The following is an 18,247-nucleotide window of genomic DNA, read 5'->3' as shown; positions in this document are numbered from 1 at the left end:
CTGCAGCCAAATAATGCAGAAATGCTTCATTTTTCCTCCAGTGAACATTGGTTCACTTTTTTAAAAATGAATTTGCTGAGGCCACATACCACCACTGGTTTCCCACAGACCTTTGAGCAATTGAGTTTGATGGGCAACAGAGTTCTCAGAAAGTAAATATCAGTCAAGGAAACCAAATTTTAAATTCATATGGACCAATATCCACCCCAGAGGCAGCTGTGTGTTCCTCCAGCCCTCAGGAAGCACAAACAATATTGTGTAACCAATCCTGTGCTCTGTAGCCAATCACAAACCAAACAACACACCTCCACTGGAGATTTTATGCAATAAATACTTACCAAAAGATATTTTAAGGACAGTTAAATGCATTTAGATTAGTAATAGCAAACACCTAAGAGAACTGTGATGTGGAACCACTGCCTGGTGGAAATGATGGTTACAACACCAAGGCAAGAGGTCAAGAATTGTTTGGACAAGGATGTGATTCTTGGGGTGTCCTGTGCAGGGCCAGGAGCTGGATTTGATGAGCTTGATGGGTCCCTTCCAACCCAACATATCCTATGATTCTGTGGTTCTGTGATTCTATGAACACACTGCAGCACCAGCCTAAAACCTCCTCCCCTGTCCTCTAACATGCCAGGCTTCATAGCCAACCCATTAACACAAACTCACTGGTCTCTGGGGAAATAAAAGCAATCATTCCACATACATTGGAAGAAAGTATTCCCTCAGAGCAAGTCAGAAAGCAAAATGTAGAAAAGCTGCAATATTTACATATTCCTTTAAAATTATTCCCTGACTGAGGCCTGTAGGGCTGCTACATTAAGCCATTCTCCTCCCTCGAGGTGGCTACATTTTATTAGAAGATTAGGCAGTTTTTTCTCTTTTCATTTCTGTATTACAAACTCTGTTTGGCTGCCACATGACAGGCAAGAAAAACAACCCCTCCGCAGCGTTTGCAGGAGCAAGACCAAGTCTGCTGCAAACCCCTGCTATTTTTTGAGAGGACATCTCCACTTCCTGGGGCTGGATCACAGCAGGGAGCTGCTCAGGGATTCCTCGGAATTGGGGTTTGCGACTCACTATTCATATGCAAGAGATCCTCTTTATGATAAAGGTGTTTTAGACAGGAAGGGGTAAAGCAGACAGGGCCAAGCTAGAGGTCAAAATGAACTGGTAGAGACCCATGAGAGAGTTAAATTTCATGCTCTTATTGGACATGAACATAATCTTAGGAAGGCATGTCAGTGATGGTCAGCCATTTGACAACACAAAGAATGCAAAAGACACATTGGACGATTTTCCTAGAAACTGGATATGGGTGTGTGGCCATGACATTTTTATCAACAGCCCCAGCAAAACCCAACATTCTCATATTCAGCTGCAAGCAGGGTTTCACTAGAAATCATGTTAACCACCAGCTCCTACCCTTAAAAGGAATCAGATTAGCAGCAAGAGGCAAGCCTGAGGTCAGAAACTTGCTGCTGTTTGTTTGGGTTTTGCAGTAAATGCCGTGCCAGCTCTTCGGCCTGGGAACAAACTTTGAGGTTGAAAAGTGCTTCTGACAGAACCAGTTTGATGTGTGCCAGGCTACAGGCAAGACTTTTCAGAAACAAGTGTCCAAAATTAGACATTGCAAAATCATGCAGTCCAGTGAAACCATGTTTCTTTCCCACCTTGCTTTTCTTCCACTTCAGCCCAGACTCAAGAAAGCACTTAGGTACACATACATAGCAGAAATTACCACCATCTTTGCTGCATATTCACAGAAAAATGCACTTTCTTCCAATTCATATTAGTTTTTCACATTCAGTTCATTTTTTTCAACCCTTGGAGATCATGAAAACTCTTTTCTCACCTGTTTTTTTTTCCTCTGAAATGAAGTTTTGGATTATTTTTTCCCTCTGTGGCCTTGTACTTTCTTAGGATATAATTACACTTTGCTCTCCCTATTTCTAGCTTCACGAGATTAATCTCTGACATTTCCAGACAAATGCCAAATTTGAGGACTTTCTGAAAAGTTCATTAAAGTACTCAGTCCTAAATCAACAACAAAGACATTCATTAAATGAAAGAGAACTCGGAATAATCCTTCACTGATTCCTGATGGATATCTCTGACCATTCAAGCACATCACAGTGAGGTACCTGAGGGCTCCAGATCATCAAAGGAAAAAACATGAGATACTTTATCCCTTTTCCTGCCCTAGTGCACACCTGGCACACTCCACAGCACCCCTCCCACACCCCAAATCAGGGCTGCCATCACACCAGGTACATTCCTAAGCAAGCAGCGAGGCTGCAGAGCACATCCACCTCACAGCACCTCACATGCACAGCATCTCAGACACACAAACACAGAGTCAGACAGGCCTGGCTGCTCTGTACTTCCATGCAGGGTCACCTCCCATGTCACCCCCAGCATATCTGCACCACAGACTGTCCTGCAGTGGGAGTCTGCAGCTTGCCCTCTTTCACTTCCCAAGACAAAGGTGAGAAGGATTCCAGTTCTGATATCTTGCAAAAAGGAACAACATTTCTGACATCTGACTGCTCTTCTAACAGAAGCACTCTCACAATGAGAAGTAATATTTTAATTAACAATTGGAAAGCACAGTCTAGGGATGAGGTAATTTCTAATTATTGTGATGGGATTTTAAAAGGTGTGCAGTGGTACCAATAGAAATTACTGACCCCATTGGAAATTACTGGGTAAGGTCCTCTCCCCTACACTAAGCAAACAGCCAGACCAGTCACCCCAGCAGTAAAACCCACAAATCTGTGAAAAATTCACTTTGGTTGATACACTGCAGCTCATAATGACTATTTTTTGTTCACAGTGCTGCTGTTTGTTTCAAACCATTTAGCAATATTCATTAGCTCCCCACTTCAAATTAGGGTAATTGAGAGTAAGAGAACATGCAATCAAGTTTTTTACTAAGGGAGACGTGCCCCTTTTCCTTCTCTGACTCAGGTGTTGACTCTGTTGACTTGCAGTCAGGCTTTACCAGGAATCTTTCCTCAAAAATGCCAAATGCATAAACGAAAAGTGTTGTGCTGCCTCTTTCTTAGAATCTCACCATCACTGGAAATTTTAAAATATATGTTTCTCCTCCCATTTATTCTATTTATTTACAAGAAAAGGATATTAAACTCCGATACCAAGACTGTTGTTCCTCTGACCCTATTTTATGGCTGAAACCACAGGCTCTGAAGCCCAAGAAAAACTCATGTGTGTCAACAATCCTTAAAATTAATACTAAAACATAGTCTTACGACAAAAACTATGTCAGCTATACCATTGTCTGGGATACTTCAAATTCTTCCTCTCCAGGAATCTCAGTCACCCACATTAAATGACTCCCAATTGAGACATGAGAACTGGCAGCAGCATAAATACCCACGGAGCACTGGCTGGTACAGCTGACAGCCAGATGGGATCAGAACAGCAGCAAAAGATAACACTGAGCCTGGACAAGCAGCTCAGGCACCAGCCTGGAAATTTGGAGAGTGCCCTCAGGTTCCTACTCCAAGAAGTTTCATGTCTGACAACAGGCCAGTCATCTTTGGCTTTGCCTGCCTGAAATTCCCATCTGAAAAAATATAGTGGACTCTGCCTCCCACTAAGGAGGTGCTGAGAGCCTACAGGAATGCCACGACCTGAGAGAGGCAATAAATGTACAGGGGAATCAGAAAAAAAACACCTTTTTGTCTTCAGAAAAATCAGTTGCTGGGGAAGACAAATCAGGATAAAAGAGTTTAAACTCTGTGTCTTCAGCAACACTGCATGTGTACCCATGCAACATGCACAAAAGCAACCCAACTATTTCCATTTTGTAATAGCAGTGTTCTCATAACCACAAGGGTCCAGAGCTGTCAGAAAAAACCTGAAGGAAAGGTTGTATCTGTCACTCAAACAGCTACTAATATAGTGTGAAAAAACAGCTGAGCTCTTGCATAGACAAAGCCTTCTGCATGTACTTTTGCTACCTCACAGCCTTCCTGCAGAGACAGGGAATAATTGTTATTCCCATCTGCCAAAAGATAATCTCAGTTTGAACGGCCTGCTGAATGCTGCATGAGAAATTACCCTGCCTTTGATTTAGCTCAAGTTCCCAGTGCTCCCTCCACGCTCCTCACTGTGCGCCAGGACCCAGTTTCAAGTTCATTACCTTCGTGTTTTGAATTAGTGCCTGCTGCCTGCATACAAATGTACTGTTTGCAGCCAACATTCCAACAGCTTTCCAAACCTGGGAAAACCCTCAGAAGAGATGCAGTTCACTCCTTCTAGCACTGTTGCATGAGTCAGGTTTCTGTGTGCTGTTGCCTGTTCTGCTGTGGATTCTCAGCAGCACCAGGGCACTCTGCTAAATCCCCTCCCAACACCATCCCCTCTGAGCGGGCACCAGGAATCATCAGGATGTGTGTAGGACTTCACCAGGGAATGGTGCAGATTAACAACTGCAACCGGCTTTGCACTGCATGGATGGGAGACACTTCCAAAATATGGACATAAAATTAATAAGGGATAACTGTGTGTTTCTTAACATTATCAACTGCTGCTTCGTACTGGATTTCTCTTGCTGATTGCACGAAACAGCGAGATGCATGTCCTTTATTTATGAATGTAAAAAACCATGGTATGTCTCATGTCTCTGCCAGTTCTTGATAAGAGGAGCATTCACGCTGTGATTCTGCAACTGGTGTCACCCCAGATGTGGAGTCTGCCCAACCTCTGCCATAACTCAGCTGGTTTTATGCTTCCTCAGAGCTGGTGGTGGAGAGCTAACTGCTGTTGGCTCCCTGACATTTTACACCATCCAGTGCCTGTATCAGCCTGATATGCAAAACAGCTTCTCCATTTGACCACATGAAACATGTCAAAGAGACCTGCCACACATTTGCAATTAGGTGCTGAAAAATAAAGTGGCAAGACTCTGCTTTGAAAAAGCTCTTGTTTAGACCAACAAGTCTGATTTCCACAGACCTGTAGGGAAAAATGTCATTTTTCAAAAGTTCCTTGGTTTTTTGTTTTTTTATTTTATTTTATTTTATTTTACTTTTTCCAGGGTATGAGAGCTGCAGGACCAAGAATAGAAGGAACAAGTTATAAACCTTTCAAAGCAAAGATTGGCATGGAAATTCTGACAACCATCAATGTGAGCAATGCCGCCAGGCACCATTCACAATCCACAGCATCTTTCAAACCTGTCGGGGACTTTTAGAAAGGGCTAAAAATAAATGCAGAAATGCAGCAATATATATATACACACACACATATTATTGATCAAAAAAAGAACAGGTGGTCCTGCCAGCAGTGTAAACACAGATGACATCTTGAAAACAGCTAACAAACACCCAGCTGAGCAGCACTTTGAGAACTCTCCTTGAGTTCTCCCAGCCAGAATCATCTGGGATCCAGACTCTTGGTCATGACAAGGCCTGGGTACTCCCAAGCGTCTTGATTTCCTCCACCCAGTATATTCACACAATTCCACCCTCTTGACCTCCTGTGGATTATTGCCCTTCTGAAAATAACACACATGGAACAGCTGGTGAGGCCAGAAATGTCTTAAATGTAAATAGCACAAGTCCCTGTTTTCTAGCTACCCACCACTTGATCTGACCCCTATTCTCATGTAATGAAGAGGAGAATTTACTGAAAGGGAAAAAGGATCAGGGCACTACGGACAGCCCAGAAGGATTCAAACAGCAAACGTGAGTGGCTGCATGTTGAAACCCATCAAGTCCACTACCAGCAGGGAAAGCAAAGAATAAAAAACAAAGCAGTCCTGGAGTCTCAAAATTTATCCTAAACCTGCAGAAAAAAATAGGGGAAAAAAAAGAAGTAAAAACCCCACAAACAAATAAAAACCCAAAAACATTTAAACACAGATTTCAGTTATGTCTCCTCTGCCCACCACAGGAAGAAGACTGATGTCACAGGCTGAATCACACACATAAATCCTCCTGCCTGGTCACTTCTCTTTGAGTATGAAAGCATGACAAAACAACTTTGCTAGGAGCCTTTAAGGCTCATCATCTCTTTGCAGCCCTTCTCTCCTGGCTGTTTTGAAAAAACGCAAATGCAATTTACACTTGCACCATCTCTGTTTTAATTTCACCTCATCCCAAAACATTTGGTCTAATAGAAATACCCTTGGTTTAATACATATCCACGAAAAGTAAATGAGGTGATAAAGCTTACAAGTGCCAAATGGTTAAGTGCTGCTACAGGGGAGTACATCTGCCATGGCATCAGAGCACCGAGTCCCAGGGTGCAGCATCTCGGGCACGGTGACAGACTGGCAGCTCTCCCACCACACCTGGACTGCACAGGCACGGAGAGTCCACCTGACATGGCTGGGAACAGCTTATCCAGCTTGCTTCTGGAGGCTCCTACTTCCCTCAGCCTTCCTGTGCAAGGGAAGAACACTCCTTCAAAGCTGAAGAGAAAGCCAGCCTGCTGTTCTCCCAGAGCGGCGCATAATTGAGTCGGCATGATGCCGCAGACTACCAAATGCAGCAGATGGCTGCAGGCATCATCCAGTTTAGGATGACAAAGTTGGAACAAAAGAAAAACAGAAGGCAGGGAATGCATCTTCTGCTCTGGGTTATTGGGCAGGGGCTGAACTTAGGCGCAGTCGGTCCGTCGGCAGCGCACAGCCAGCTTCCAGCTCTCCCACTGCCACCCGGACAATGACCAAATGCCCAAGCTTGGAAATGACAAAGAAAAGTGAGGAAAAGCCACATCTTCTCAGGTAAAAGAGGCAGGAAACTACCAACTCTCTGATGACCTGTTTCTAAACTACATAAAAGAAAAAATTTCCAAAAATCCCCTGACAATGCCAGCCCTAAATATGACAAGTCTGACTTCCAGGACTCATCCCACATAACCTGCAGGAATTCAGAAATTAAATTATGACCTCTGTGTATCGACACACATCATTTCACTGCTGGAAGGTAAAGCACTGATGTGAAAGCATGCAGAAAATGAGACGAGACGCATCAGATCTGTACAGTGTACCATGAATGGTGTCTTGCAGGGAGGGCTCGGTCTGCAGTGGCATTTAGGGGTTTATTTTTGCCAAATCCACCCCAAAGGATCACAGACTTTAGGAGTGGAAACATTCCTTCCATTTCCCCAGGCGCCTTGCTCACAAAGCAGCTGGCTACAAGGTTCACCACAACAGACAGACTGGAGGAGACAAGAGTGATATGGCTCCACAGGAAGCAGCACAGCACACTCAATTTATTTATAAAGTTCAGCCCTTTGTGAAGGCAATACAGCTTCCATGTCCAGACTGACTGGTTTATAATAACCACTGTGGTCAGCAGTCCTTGCAGGACACAGAGACAGCACCGTTAGCTCCAGAGAAGGGAATGGAGAAAGCTCTTTTGGCTGCAGAATGCCACAGCCTGTGATCCCAAACGTGAATCCTGCACAAACTCCTGCCCATGTTGCCTTTGAGATTTCAGGACCTGTGATCACTTCAAGGGCCCAGAGTAAAAGCACCTTCATTGCACTCGGAAAGCCAGCCATGGGAACATTTTGGAGTGGAAGAAGTTTTTGGAAGGGCAGGAAAACACTTTGTGCTACAGCAGAGCAGCCCGTACTCCACCCAGAGGTGGAGCTGCCCCAAAACAAGGCTGGCACACAGAGATATCGTGCTTGGCAGGAGCTGCTTGTGGCCCACTTTGGGTAGTCACACCAGGCTGGTTAAGACACCTTTCTCCAGCAGCCAGGCTCCCAGCCCAGCTGCAGCTTGTGTGGTGAAGACCTGCGGGAGAACATTCCCTGTTCACTCTCCTCGCTGAGCAAAACGCACTTGGGAATGGAACCAAAGAAGTCAAGGCAATATGTCTATTTTCTGACCCCTACCAATTGGGGGGAAATAAACCCACCTCCCTAAGGGCCATCCAGATACTATTTGTGCCTCTACCATACAAACACTTTATGGTAAATCTCTGATTTACACCGTAAGGAGATAAAGAACTTTTGTAGAACGATATAATGGTTTGTGTTGGAAGGGGGCCTTGAAGATCATCCAATTCCAAACCCCCCAAAAGGCAGGGACACCAACTAGACCAGGTTGCTCAGAGCCCCATCCAACCTGGCCATCCTCTACCTTTGTTCAGGGACAAGGTGTTCACTTAGTCTGAAAAACAATAAACCACACCAATTCATCAGGTTAAATTGTTTCTTTTGGGGGTATTTTTAAAGCATTATTTAATTTCGAGCCACGTCGTGGAACAAAAAAATCTAATCGTGCTAGTTGGCCTCACACCTTATCGATGTATCAGCCACACAATGACTGCATGACTTGGTCAAACTACAAAACTCAGGCCTCACACCTTATCAATTTATCAGCCACACAATGACTGCATGACTTGGTCAAACTACAAAGCTCACTATGACTCAGTTTCCTCTTCAAAAAAAGGAAGATGTAAATGCAAACTTATAAAACCAGAGTGTTCTGAGGTGTGATACATTTTTGCAGCACTGTAAAAGGCAAATGATAGCAATCATATTTCACAAAGATAGCAATCATTGCAATTTTGGTTAAATTCCAACCAAGAGGAAATTTGCTCTCTGCTTTCAGAGTGGAAAGTTTCCTGAAACTTGCTTGTACATTAGAGCTCATTACTTTCCTTCAGTGAAAAAAATTTCACCCCTGGTGGCCATTGGATTAGCCTTCTGCTCCTCGTCTGGTCACAAAAAGCAACAGAAGGGTAAAAATAACAGGTCCTTTGAAAATGTTACTGTAAAGATGGTGCATCTTAGAATAAATTTCTACACAGTTGGACAAAGGAAAAAAAAACAGGGCAACACCATTTGCTAAAAAATTGACAGCCGCCTGCTATTTTGGAGATCTCTCCTCTAATTGCAGGCACCTGCTGTGGCAGGGTGTACTCTAAAATATATCTCACCAGTAATGCTGCTTGGCAGCAGCCGGGGCCACCCAGGAGGGACCCTGTAGTCCCAGCCTTCACAACTTCACAGGAACGGGGCTTTTCTTCCAGGGTAACATTTGAGTGGAAATACAAATAAATTCAGTGTGAGCCTCTCTCCCTGCTCACTTCTATCACATCACCTCTATCTCTTTTTCGCCTCCCTCCCTCCCCCTCTTAACTACTTTTTCCTGTTCCCTCTCCCCTCAGCATTCTTGACCCCTCGCTCTCTTGCAACACAAGATTTAGGCTTGAGTCCTTCATTTGTTATTTTCTTGGCTTCTGAAATATTTTTTCCCTTTCTCTCTCTGCTTTTGTTGTGCCTCTGTGTTTCACGTACTCTTAAGCTCAGAAAACTGAGGCAACCCTTTCAGAACTGCAGGGCTTCGAGAAAAACGAGGAGGTGACCAAAATCCCCCCTCTGCACGTCCTGGTGTCTGTGCCAGCCTCACACCACCTGCAGCGGCTCCTCCCTCTGGCCTGTGTGCAGGTCACCATCCTCTCCCTCCTCTTTCTCCTTCACCCTTGCCCTGCTCCCTGAACACCTCCGGGGACTATGATCCCAACACCTCCCGGGCAGCCCATCCCTGTATCTAATCACCCTTTCTGTGAAGAAATTCCTCTGAATGCCCAGCCTGAACCTCCCCGGCTCAGCTTGAGGCCGTGTCTTCTCATCCTGCCACTCGTTCCCGGGAGCAGAGGCCGAACCCCACCTGGCCATACCCTCCTTTCGGGTGCCTGTAGAGCAGTGAGGTCCCCCTGAGCCTCCTTCTCTCCAGACCGAACAGCCCCAGCTCCCTCAGCCGCTTCTCACAACACTCGCCTCCAGACCCTGCCCTTGACTCGCTCCAGCCCCTCAAGGCCTTTTCCGAAGTGAGAGGCCCAGAACTGGACACAGCACTGGAGGTGCGGCCGAGTACACAGGGACAATCCCTGCCCTGCTCCAGGCCAGCATGCCATTGGCCTCCCTGGCCACCTGGGCACACCTGGCTCAGTTCAATCGCTGTCACCAGTATCCCACATCCTTTTCCAGTGGGCCACCCTCCAGCCACTCTTCCCCAAGCCTGGAAGGCTACACGGGGTTATTGTGCACACTGGCCCCCGGCGAGTCCCTCAGGAAAGATAACGAAATGAAGACGGGGAGCGGAGACACGTGAAAGCCGGCAGCCTCGGCTGACGGCCGTGCCCCATCGGGGCGGGGGCGCGGCCCGTCCCGCCCAGCTCCGCATGGTTCCCCTGCGCGGCGCCCGCCGGGAGCCGCAGTCCCCGCCCGGCCCTCGTCTGTGCCCGCTTCCAGGCGGGGCTCAGCCGGGGACTGCGCTTCCCACTGTTCCCCGCGGTGCGCCGGGCCGGCGGGGCGGCCATGGGCTGGGGGGTCCGGCTCTGGGTGCTGGGCGGCCTGGCCGCCTGGACGCAGCGGCGGCGGGCGGCGGCGGCGGCCGCCGGGCGGGAAGGCGGCGAGGGCGGGCGGCGCGGGGAGCTGGAGCTGAGGCTGGTGCAGGTCGTGTTCCGGCACGGGGCGCGCACCCCGCTGCGGCCGATCCCGGGGGCAGAGCCGGTGAGCTCGGGACGGGACGGGACGGGACGGGAGGGGGCAGGGGTGGTGCGGAGGTGCCCCGATCCCGAGCCGGCGGCGTGCCCGCTGCTGAGCTCCTGCTTGCTCTCGGCAGCCTGGTGGTTTGGTGGTTTTTCCCCTTTCCGGGGTGATACCGAGAGTAATTTTCGAGGGGAAAGCTCGAAATTGGGAGTTACAGGCTTGGGTTAGGGTGGCTGGAAAGCTCTCCAGTGGAAAAAGGCCTGGGGTGCTGCTTGACAGCGACTGAACTGAGCCAGGTGTGCCCGGGGGGTCAGGGAGGCCAATGGCATCCTGGCCTGGAGCAGCAATGGAGTGACCAGCAGGAGCAGGGCAGGGATTGTCCCTGTCCAGTTCTGGGTCCCTCAATTCAGGAAGGGCATTGAGGTGCTGAAGCGAGTCCAGAGAAAGACCACGGACCTGCACAAGGGTCTGGAGCACAAGTGTTAGGAGAAGACACTGAGGGAGCTGGGGGTGTTTAGTCTGGAAAAGAGGAAGCTTAGGGGTGACCTTATCACTTTTTACAACTTGTTGAAAACAGGTTGCAGCCAGTTATGGGTCGGCTTTTCTCCCAGGAAATAAGTAGCAGGATGAGAGGAGACAGTCTTTAATCTGTGCCCCGTGAGTTCAGGTTGGACATTAGGAAGAATTTCTTCACAAAGAGGGGGATTAGACATTGGAATGGGCTGCTCAGGGAGGTGTTGGAGTCCTGGTCCGTGGAGGTGTTTAAGGAAAGACTGGACGTGGCACTGTGGCCTGGTTGACACAGTGGTGTTCAGTCACAGGTTGGGCTTGAAGATCTCAGAGGTCTTTTCCAACCTAATTAATTCTGTGATTCTTTAAAGTGGAACAGCAATAGCACATTAGTGGGACAGATGACAGTAGAGGGAACAATTGCTGCAACTGCAGGGAGCCCTCAGGGGCAGGATACAGGGATGGGCATCCTGAGGCTTTATTCCAAGGCCAAGTTGTGCACCTCACAGTGGGTGCTCAGCAAAGGTTTGGCTCCTGCCTCAGTGTTACCACAAGGGCTCCGGCGCCCCCAGCTTCCTCCGAGGTGGCCTGGGGAGCCAGCAGGAGTTAGCTCAGATAGTTTCCTACAGCAGCTTTTTGATGTGTAACAAAGAGCATCAGTTGCGATTTCCCACAGATTCTTCTCCTGTAAGGGGAGGAAAGCAAGTACTGCATTTCCTGCACATCAGGTCTGCAAATCCAGAGAGTAGCACTACTCTCATTTCTCTATGAGCTGTGTAAAGAGATCCCTTTGTCTCCTTATTGTGTTGTTGGCAAGACAGCACACTGTATTACTCCAGCTTTAGTTAAGAAGAACTTAAAAGTTCTTCATTTAATGCCCTTGAAAGTTTTCCACTGAAGCAGTTTGTTTGTTTTGAAACAGGTGGAATGGCATCCCACTCTTTTAGATGTACCTGCTAAGACTAAATTTGATTACATGGTGACAGACCTAAATGGAGGACCTCAACCCCCCTCATCCTTGGATGAGGAATACCATAAGACTGTTTTTAAGGTGAGGGTATATTTTCTGGTGAGTTCCTCTTTCCTCTGTAGACTTTTTTATTTCCATGGTCCACTGGAGACCTCTCCTCTTTGCTCTTAGGGTGGTGCAGTCGCAGGACAGCTGACAAAAGTGGGGATGCAGCAGACATTCGCCCTGGGGGAAAGGCTGAGGAGAAACTACATGGAAGAAGTCAAGTTTCTTTCACCAATATTTAAGCCTGCTGAGGTCTTGTGAGTCTCTCAGGTCCCTCCTGGACCTTCCCTTTCTTCCCGCCTCGTAACAAGTAGCCTTGTGCTAGGGAAAACTCTGGCTAGCATAGCCTTCTCTGCTCCACATCAAAATGTCTGGCCTCTCTGGGCCTTCATCTTTGCTCAGCCTGCAGAGCCTGGCACTAGAAATCACTCATGACACAAAGCATCCAATTGCCCAGCAGTCCTGAGAGTGATGCCAGGGACAGATTCATCTCACCTAGGCTGAGCCGTTGGCAGTGCTGTTCTGCTCTTCCATGGTGAGTGAAGAGAAACAGGCATTTCTGGAGCACGCGTTAACTCACTGCAAACAGCTGAAGTTCAGTGAGATGAAGCAATCCCTGCTGCTCACATCAGTAATGCTGAGAGCATCTGGCTTAGGATGAGATTTAAAAAATCACACCAGACAAGTGCCAGTTTGTTGTCTCCGCTATCTCTGAAATGCAGTTAAAGGGCAGTTCAGATTATAGGTGTCTACCTAAGATATCTGTGGTGACAAAAGATGAGTCCCACCACAGATTTCCAAAGCCATGGTGGAAGCAGAATCCTCAGTTCCAGCAAGACCTCCCCAGCTGCAGCCATGTTAACGTGAAGGAGAAGGTGCTGCCTCACAAACTGCTTTCTCTCTTTCAGCATCCGTTCCACTAATATTTTCCGGAATCTGGAGTCCGCACGCTGCGTGCTAGCTGGGCTGTACCAACAGCAGAAAGAAGGTTGGGGAGACTTCTGAACAGTGCCTTTCCTTGCTTAGTCTTCCCTAGATGCACACACCTTCTGCATCCTAACTCTCTGGCTCCTAGTTGTTACTTCTTCCTCAGTTCTTTGCACTTGGCTCCCTTCCCCAGTTCCCCTGGTCCTGTAGATTCTTTACCAGCTTGTCACTTGTTCCCTCTCTTTGCGTATCTTTCCGCTGCTCTTTCAGACCTGCTGAGGAGGTTAGTGTTAACCCTCTTCAAAATCAAGAAGGCAAAAAGTTCACACATCAGAAAAAGGTTTCTCAGGGAAACCCAAGTATCTTGGACACAAGTTCAGTATCTGGAGTAACTTTCACCTGTATCCTGCAGTTGGTAACTACTTGTTCTAAAAATATGCTCTGCATTTTAAAGAACTCACATCTGCTCCTTCCACATTCAGTTCCACGAACAAGTAGAAGTGACTTGCCAGAGCTCCTTACACTTCATGACACAGAGACTAATTTTTGGTGCTAAGAAAAATGAACACACAACTGGGAAGCTTTACAAGGTGCACAGCAGGCATCCCTGTGGAAATAACTGCACAGAAACAAGTACAGTGGCTTGTGTTGCAGGTGATAGCTCGGGGGAAATTGCTAGTTGATAACACTGGACTTGAGCACAAAGCATAAAGCAGTCTAAAGAAACTGATCACAGAAACTTCCTTCTTGTTCCACAGGACCTGCTGTCATTGTCACTGATGAAGCAAGCTCTGAAATGCTCTACCCCAATTACCAGAACTGCCCGCGCCTGAAATACTTGACCAGGTAATTGCCAGCGATATCTCCCCGTATGATTTCACTGCTGTTCCGTTTCAGCAGTAGTAATTTACAACAGCACATTTTCTTCCCATTTCCCAATTTCTTTCCCTACCACTTACTGTTCTTTGGGAAAGGTTAGCTAGTTGTATAAAATACTTGGTAAGCGGAATTATACACCAGGCAGTGGTATCAGAAGAAAATAAAATAGAGACTTTTCCTTGAAAGACCAGTTTAATTTAGTCTGTCTAGCAAACATTCATTACTAGCTAATGTACAGCTAGTCTGTAGCATTGCTGCAGGGCAGAATTAATGTCATCTACATCCCTTAACAAGCCTTTCAAGTGTGAACATATTGGGCCTCCTTTTTATATTCAGCTTCTGGTTTGGGGGTTATTTCAACACTCCCGTCACATTCATACCTTGAAGAAACTGAAATATACTCAGCCTTGACACATTTAATGAAGGCTAATGAAGTGAAATAAGGAAGATCCTGCATAGAACACTCATGTTTGTGGAATCAAGTACTCTGAAATGCCTGTGCCAGGTTTGGGCACAGGGCGGAAAATGAAAGAGAGGCAGATATATTACAGTTTGGCTAGATTGTACATTAGCATATTTTTGCCCAAAATTCAAGAGCTGTCAGAATTCACTTGCAAGAGCTCATTGTGCAGTGCTTGACTCTGCAGGCAAAGGATAGGTCTAGACAGTGGTGAGGTGACAGTCCCTGGAAGCAGCCTATTCAGTAACATCACTTGTCCAAAAAAGGAGTAAACTGCAGAGTCTGCTGCTCCCTGCCCACCAACTGCACTTTTTGTGACCGTATCAAGGTACACTTTTTGAGCTGCACTAAGCACTGCCTCAGCTTGCAGGCTACCTAGGGACTACAGTGGCCAGCATGGATATTCTCAGCTAAATGTTTTAAAATAACATTTAAAGCAGCATAAAGATGCAAATGGCTTCTAACAAAGCAAAAGTTGATTTAAGCTACAAGCAAGTATCTAGGTGTTTCCCATTTCCCACACCATACAGCAATCAGTTCAAAGCTGCTTCTTTCATGAGGCTGTTAAAGGCTACTCCTTGAAGACACAGACCTGTACTGTTCCAGTATGACCAGATCTGTTAGCTGATACACAGCCCTTGCTTGTGAACACTTCTGGGGTGTTCACATCTCATTTTAATTTTTCTTCCTGCCTTTGTGAGAGCAGAGAGCCAGCTCTGATCCTTGAAATCTGGATACAGCATCTGTCCCTTCTGCAGCTCAGACTCCCAACATCAGGAATCCCTCAGTATGCTGCAGTGCTTCCCTTCTACCCCTCACTGATATGGGAGAACTCCGCTGGGCTGTGTGATGAGCAAAACAGAAGATAGAAAGCCTGGTGTGTGAAAAAGTTTTGATTTTCTTAATTCCTTTATAGGAGTAAGTCGGAGAATGCTAAGCACCAGCCAGGTATCTCTGATGACTTGAAAACAATTAAGAAGAGGATGGGCATTAATGATGATGAGTCTGTGGATTTTTTTGTCCTCCTCGATAACATTTTTGCTGAACAGGTGAGCTGAGCCGTTCTGTTGCACTGTCACAGAAAGAAACATCCCCTTACCATGCACATGGAGGAAGTCACAGTGCCAACACCCAGATACTACTGTGCACTCCAGTAGCTTTCTGTGCAACCCAGAATGCTTATAGAAATAGCACAGCCTTTTTAAAAAGCAGGTTGTGGGGCCAGCCTTGCTGTAGGATAGATGAAGACTTGTCTCCAGTATTTTTGATCTTACCTTGAAATCCAGTATTTCTTTCAAGTGTAGTGTAGAGCTAATAGAGGCATTCGGCCTTGCTTCCCCATTATAAAGTGCTTTCCCTTTTTGGCATTCAGCACCTAACAGTCATCTTAATCCCAGTTCCAGCAAACTACCTGTGAGCCAGACTGCTTCTGCTACTGGAAGGAAGTTGGGCACATTTCTGCCCCTCCTTAGTGACTCTTTTTTGCTGGAGCTAATGATAACTGGTCTGCCAGCTAAATGGCTCAATGTGTTACACTCTCCATGGAACTGGATCCTAAAAAACAAACATCCATCCTTCTGGTACACAGAGCAAGTCTGTGTGTTTAAAACCATCCTAAAAATCCTCACATGAGTATTGTAGTACAATACTGTAGGACAAAAGGTGTGACATGAGCAGCTGTTTTTTGTGGGCAGTCATCCATGTGTCTTCAGGCTGGGTTCAGAAAGGGTCAAACCCTACCACTCTGCTGCATCTCCTCCTTCCAGGTGCACAATATGCCGAGCTGCCCTGCGCTGAAGAGCTTCCAGCAGACAGTGGAGCGCCGATGTGTTGACTCCATGCTTTTCCTTCTGCAAGACAGTTCCAGGTGATTGCCTGTGTCCATGCCTCTGGCCTCAGCGGCTGTCTTACCCGGGGTGGATGTGCTAAACCAGCTTACTTCAGCAGACAGAAATGCTTTCCCAGCTGCTGCATTCCCCCACCAGAGCCCACTCATGAGTTTTGTGCCTCAGCCGTCTCCATGTAAAGTTCAGCGCCTTGAGTCCTAGGAAAAAGGAGTGCACACTGAGGAGACCAGGATGCCACTGAGGTAGGCAGTGAAAGCCTCAGCTGCCACAGGGGTTTTAAGTGAACCAGTGGCAAAAGCAAAAGAAGGGAGGAGATGCTTCCAGCCCGTGCCCTGAGGCTGCCCTTGCAGTTGCACAAGTACAGTCCAAATTCCAGCCTGGGAAGCTTATCCCAGGGATGGCACCTGCACAGCTCGGCTGAGAAGCGCTGGTGCTAGCGGAAAAAGTGATGCCAGGTCCTGCACACATGTAACTACTTGCAAAGAGAATCTGCTGCTACATGCAGCTAATTACCTCCTCCACAGTTGTTTGTAAAGGCTGGCTGAGTTGCTAGCCTAGCAGTCATTTTCCTTTCAGATTCATTTGCAGCTGCCACATTCACCAGCTCTTCTCAGGTGGTAGTATAGGACTGTCCTTTCTTTACCATGTATTAGAGATCTCAGGTAATGAGACTGATTTACCCCATTCCCACAACACCCAGGAGAATTAGTCACACACATTTTCCATTTCCACTGATGTATTCATTAGGTATAGGGAGTTTCTTCCCACCAGATATTGTATAAAGATCATCTCATTGTTTAATAAGAGGACAAAAACTACTTTTTAAATATAACAACCACTTTCTTGAGTCTTGCCTCTCCTCACCAAAGACCCCAACCACTTCAGCTGCTGTTTTGCTGCAGTCATCTTCCCTAGCTGAAACCCATGCACTCAAAAACCATACCAGGGAAACAAAACAGCCTAGAGAACAAAGATTGCTATTTACATGGCCACACCTCATGCTTGTTAACACCTCTCTCCTCCCAATCTGCAGTCACATTAGTGGTGCACACCAGCTGAACTAAAAACTGGCCATATTAATTGCATTTAATAGTTCTTAGGTACACTTAATGCAGGTGATCAGATAATAAGGGAAAAGCAGGTTCTCAAGTTTTCATGTACAATTGTGTGAAAGTTTTAAAACTAATAAATTTGTTTCTGCTTCTTTTTTAGAGAAATGCTTCAGATGAATATTGGCCTCCTGTTCAATACCTTAGAGAAGAACATTAAAGCAGCAGTAAATCCCTCAAATCCAGCTGAAAAGGCCAGGTACAGCACAGAACTCCTCCTCTAATCGTTACAAATTCTAACTTGATGGCACTGTGAAAAACTGGTTCAGAAAGTCATTGAATGTGAGGAATAAAAAGGAGTGCTCACCTGCTGGAAAAAGCAGGAGTGCTACTGCCTATCCATGGAGGAACACAGCTGACATTCCACGTCTGTCTTTTCCTTTTTTTTTTTTTTTTTTTTTTCCCAGAAAGCTCTTCCTCTACGCTTCTCATGACTCCACTCTTATTCCTCTCCTGCTGGCACTGGGCACCTTTGATGAGAAGTGGCCCCCTTACGCTGCAGATGTGACGCTGGAACTGTATCAGCACCAGCGCTCCAAGGAGTGGTTTGTGCGCGTGGCTTACCGTGGAGAGGTGAGATCCCGTGGCAAGTCCCATCCACAAATCTTGGGCTTGTGGTTCCACCATGCAGCAAAAAAGGGCTTTGGCAATGCACAATATCTGTGATTCTGTCTCTTTGCCTTGCAGGAGCAAGTGGTGAAAGGCTGTAAAGCAGGTCTCTGCCCACTCGAAGAATTTCTGGAAGTTCTTTCACAGTACTCAGTCACCCCAGAGGAGTACAGTAACCTGTGCTCCAAAGTGGACAGGAATCAGAAATCTAACTCATAATTAAGCTGTCATAAATTAAAATTAGTTTATTGTCACAATCTTCGACTATTTTTCTTTATGTCCTTGCTAGCCTTCTCTATTCCAAATGTATTTTAGATGAGGGGACATTTTCCTACCAGACACAGGGTGGCACAGTGTCACTTTACACTGTTAGCAGCAGGCTGAAAGAAGCCACGTGACAGAA

At 46.6% G+C, this 18,247-nt stretch overlaps 1 protein-coding gene across 3 annotated transcripts; it reads left to right on the top strand.

The window, feature by feature from the left end:
• Positions 1-10,224: 10,224 nt before the first annotated feature.
• ACP6 (acid phosphatase 6, lysophosphatidic) lies at positions 10,225-18,101 on the top strand. Of its 3 annotated transcripts, XM_041420991.1 has the most exons (10): positions 10,225-10,509; positions 11,921-12,049; positions 12,140-12,270; positions 12,922-13,001; positions 13,699-13,786; positions 15,196-15,328; positions 16,046-16,146; positions 17,339-17,434; positions 17,643-17,808; positions 17,923-18,101. In XM_041420991.1, the coding sequence occupies exons 1-10, from the start codon at positions 10,315-10,317 to the stop codon at positions 18,061-18,063; spliced, it is 1,260 nt and encodes a 419-aa protein (XP_041276925.1). In that variant the 5' UTR covers positions 10,225-10,314; the 3' UTR covers positions 18,064-18,101. The 3 variants fall into 3 exon arrangements, with proteins under 3 accessions (XP_041276925.1, XP_041276926.1, XP_041276927.1); XM_041420992.1 differs by lacking the exons at positions 11,921-12,049; positions 12,140-12,270; positions 12,922-13,001 and having other exon boundaries at positions 10,379-10,509; XM_041420993.1 differs by lacking the exons at positions 10,225-10,509; positions 11,921-12,049; positions 12,922-13,001 and having other exon boundaries at positions 12,152-12,270.
• Positions 18,102-18,247: the final 146 nt, after the last annotated feature.

This window comes from Onychostruthus taczanowskii, unplaced genomic scaffold (assembly GCF_017590055.1).
Source record: "Onychostruthus taczanowskii isolate IOZ18803 unplaced genomic scaffold, ASM1759005v1 scaffold67, whole genome shotgun sequence".
In the NCBI taxonomy this organism is placed as follows: Eukaryota; Metazoa; Chordata; class Aves; order Passeriformes; family Passeridae; genus Onychostruthus; species Onychostruthus taczanowskii.
Note: the sequence above shows the minus strand (reverse complement) of the source record. Positions and strands in the feature narration are given on the sequence as shown.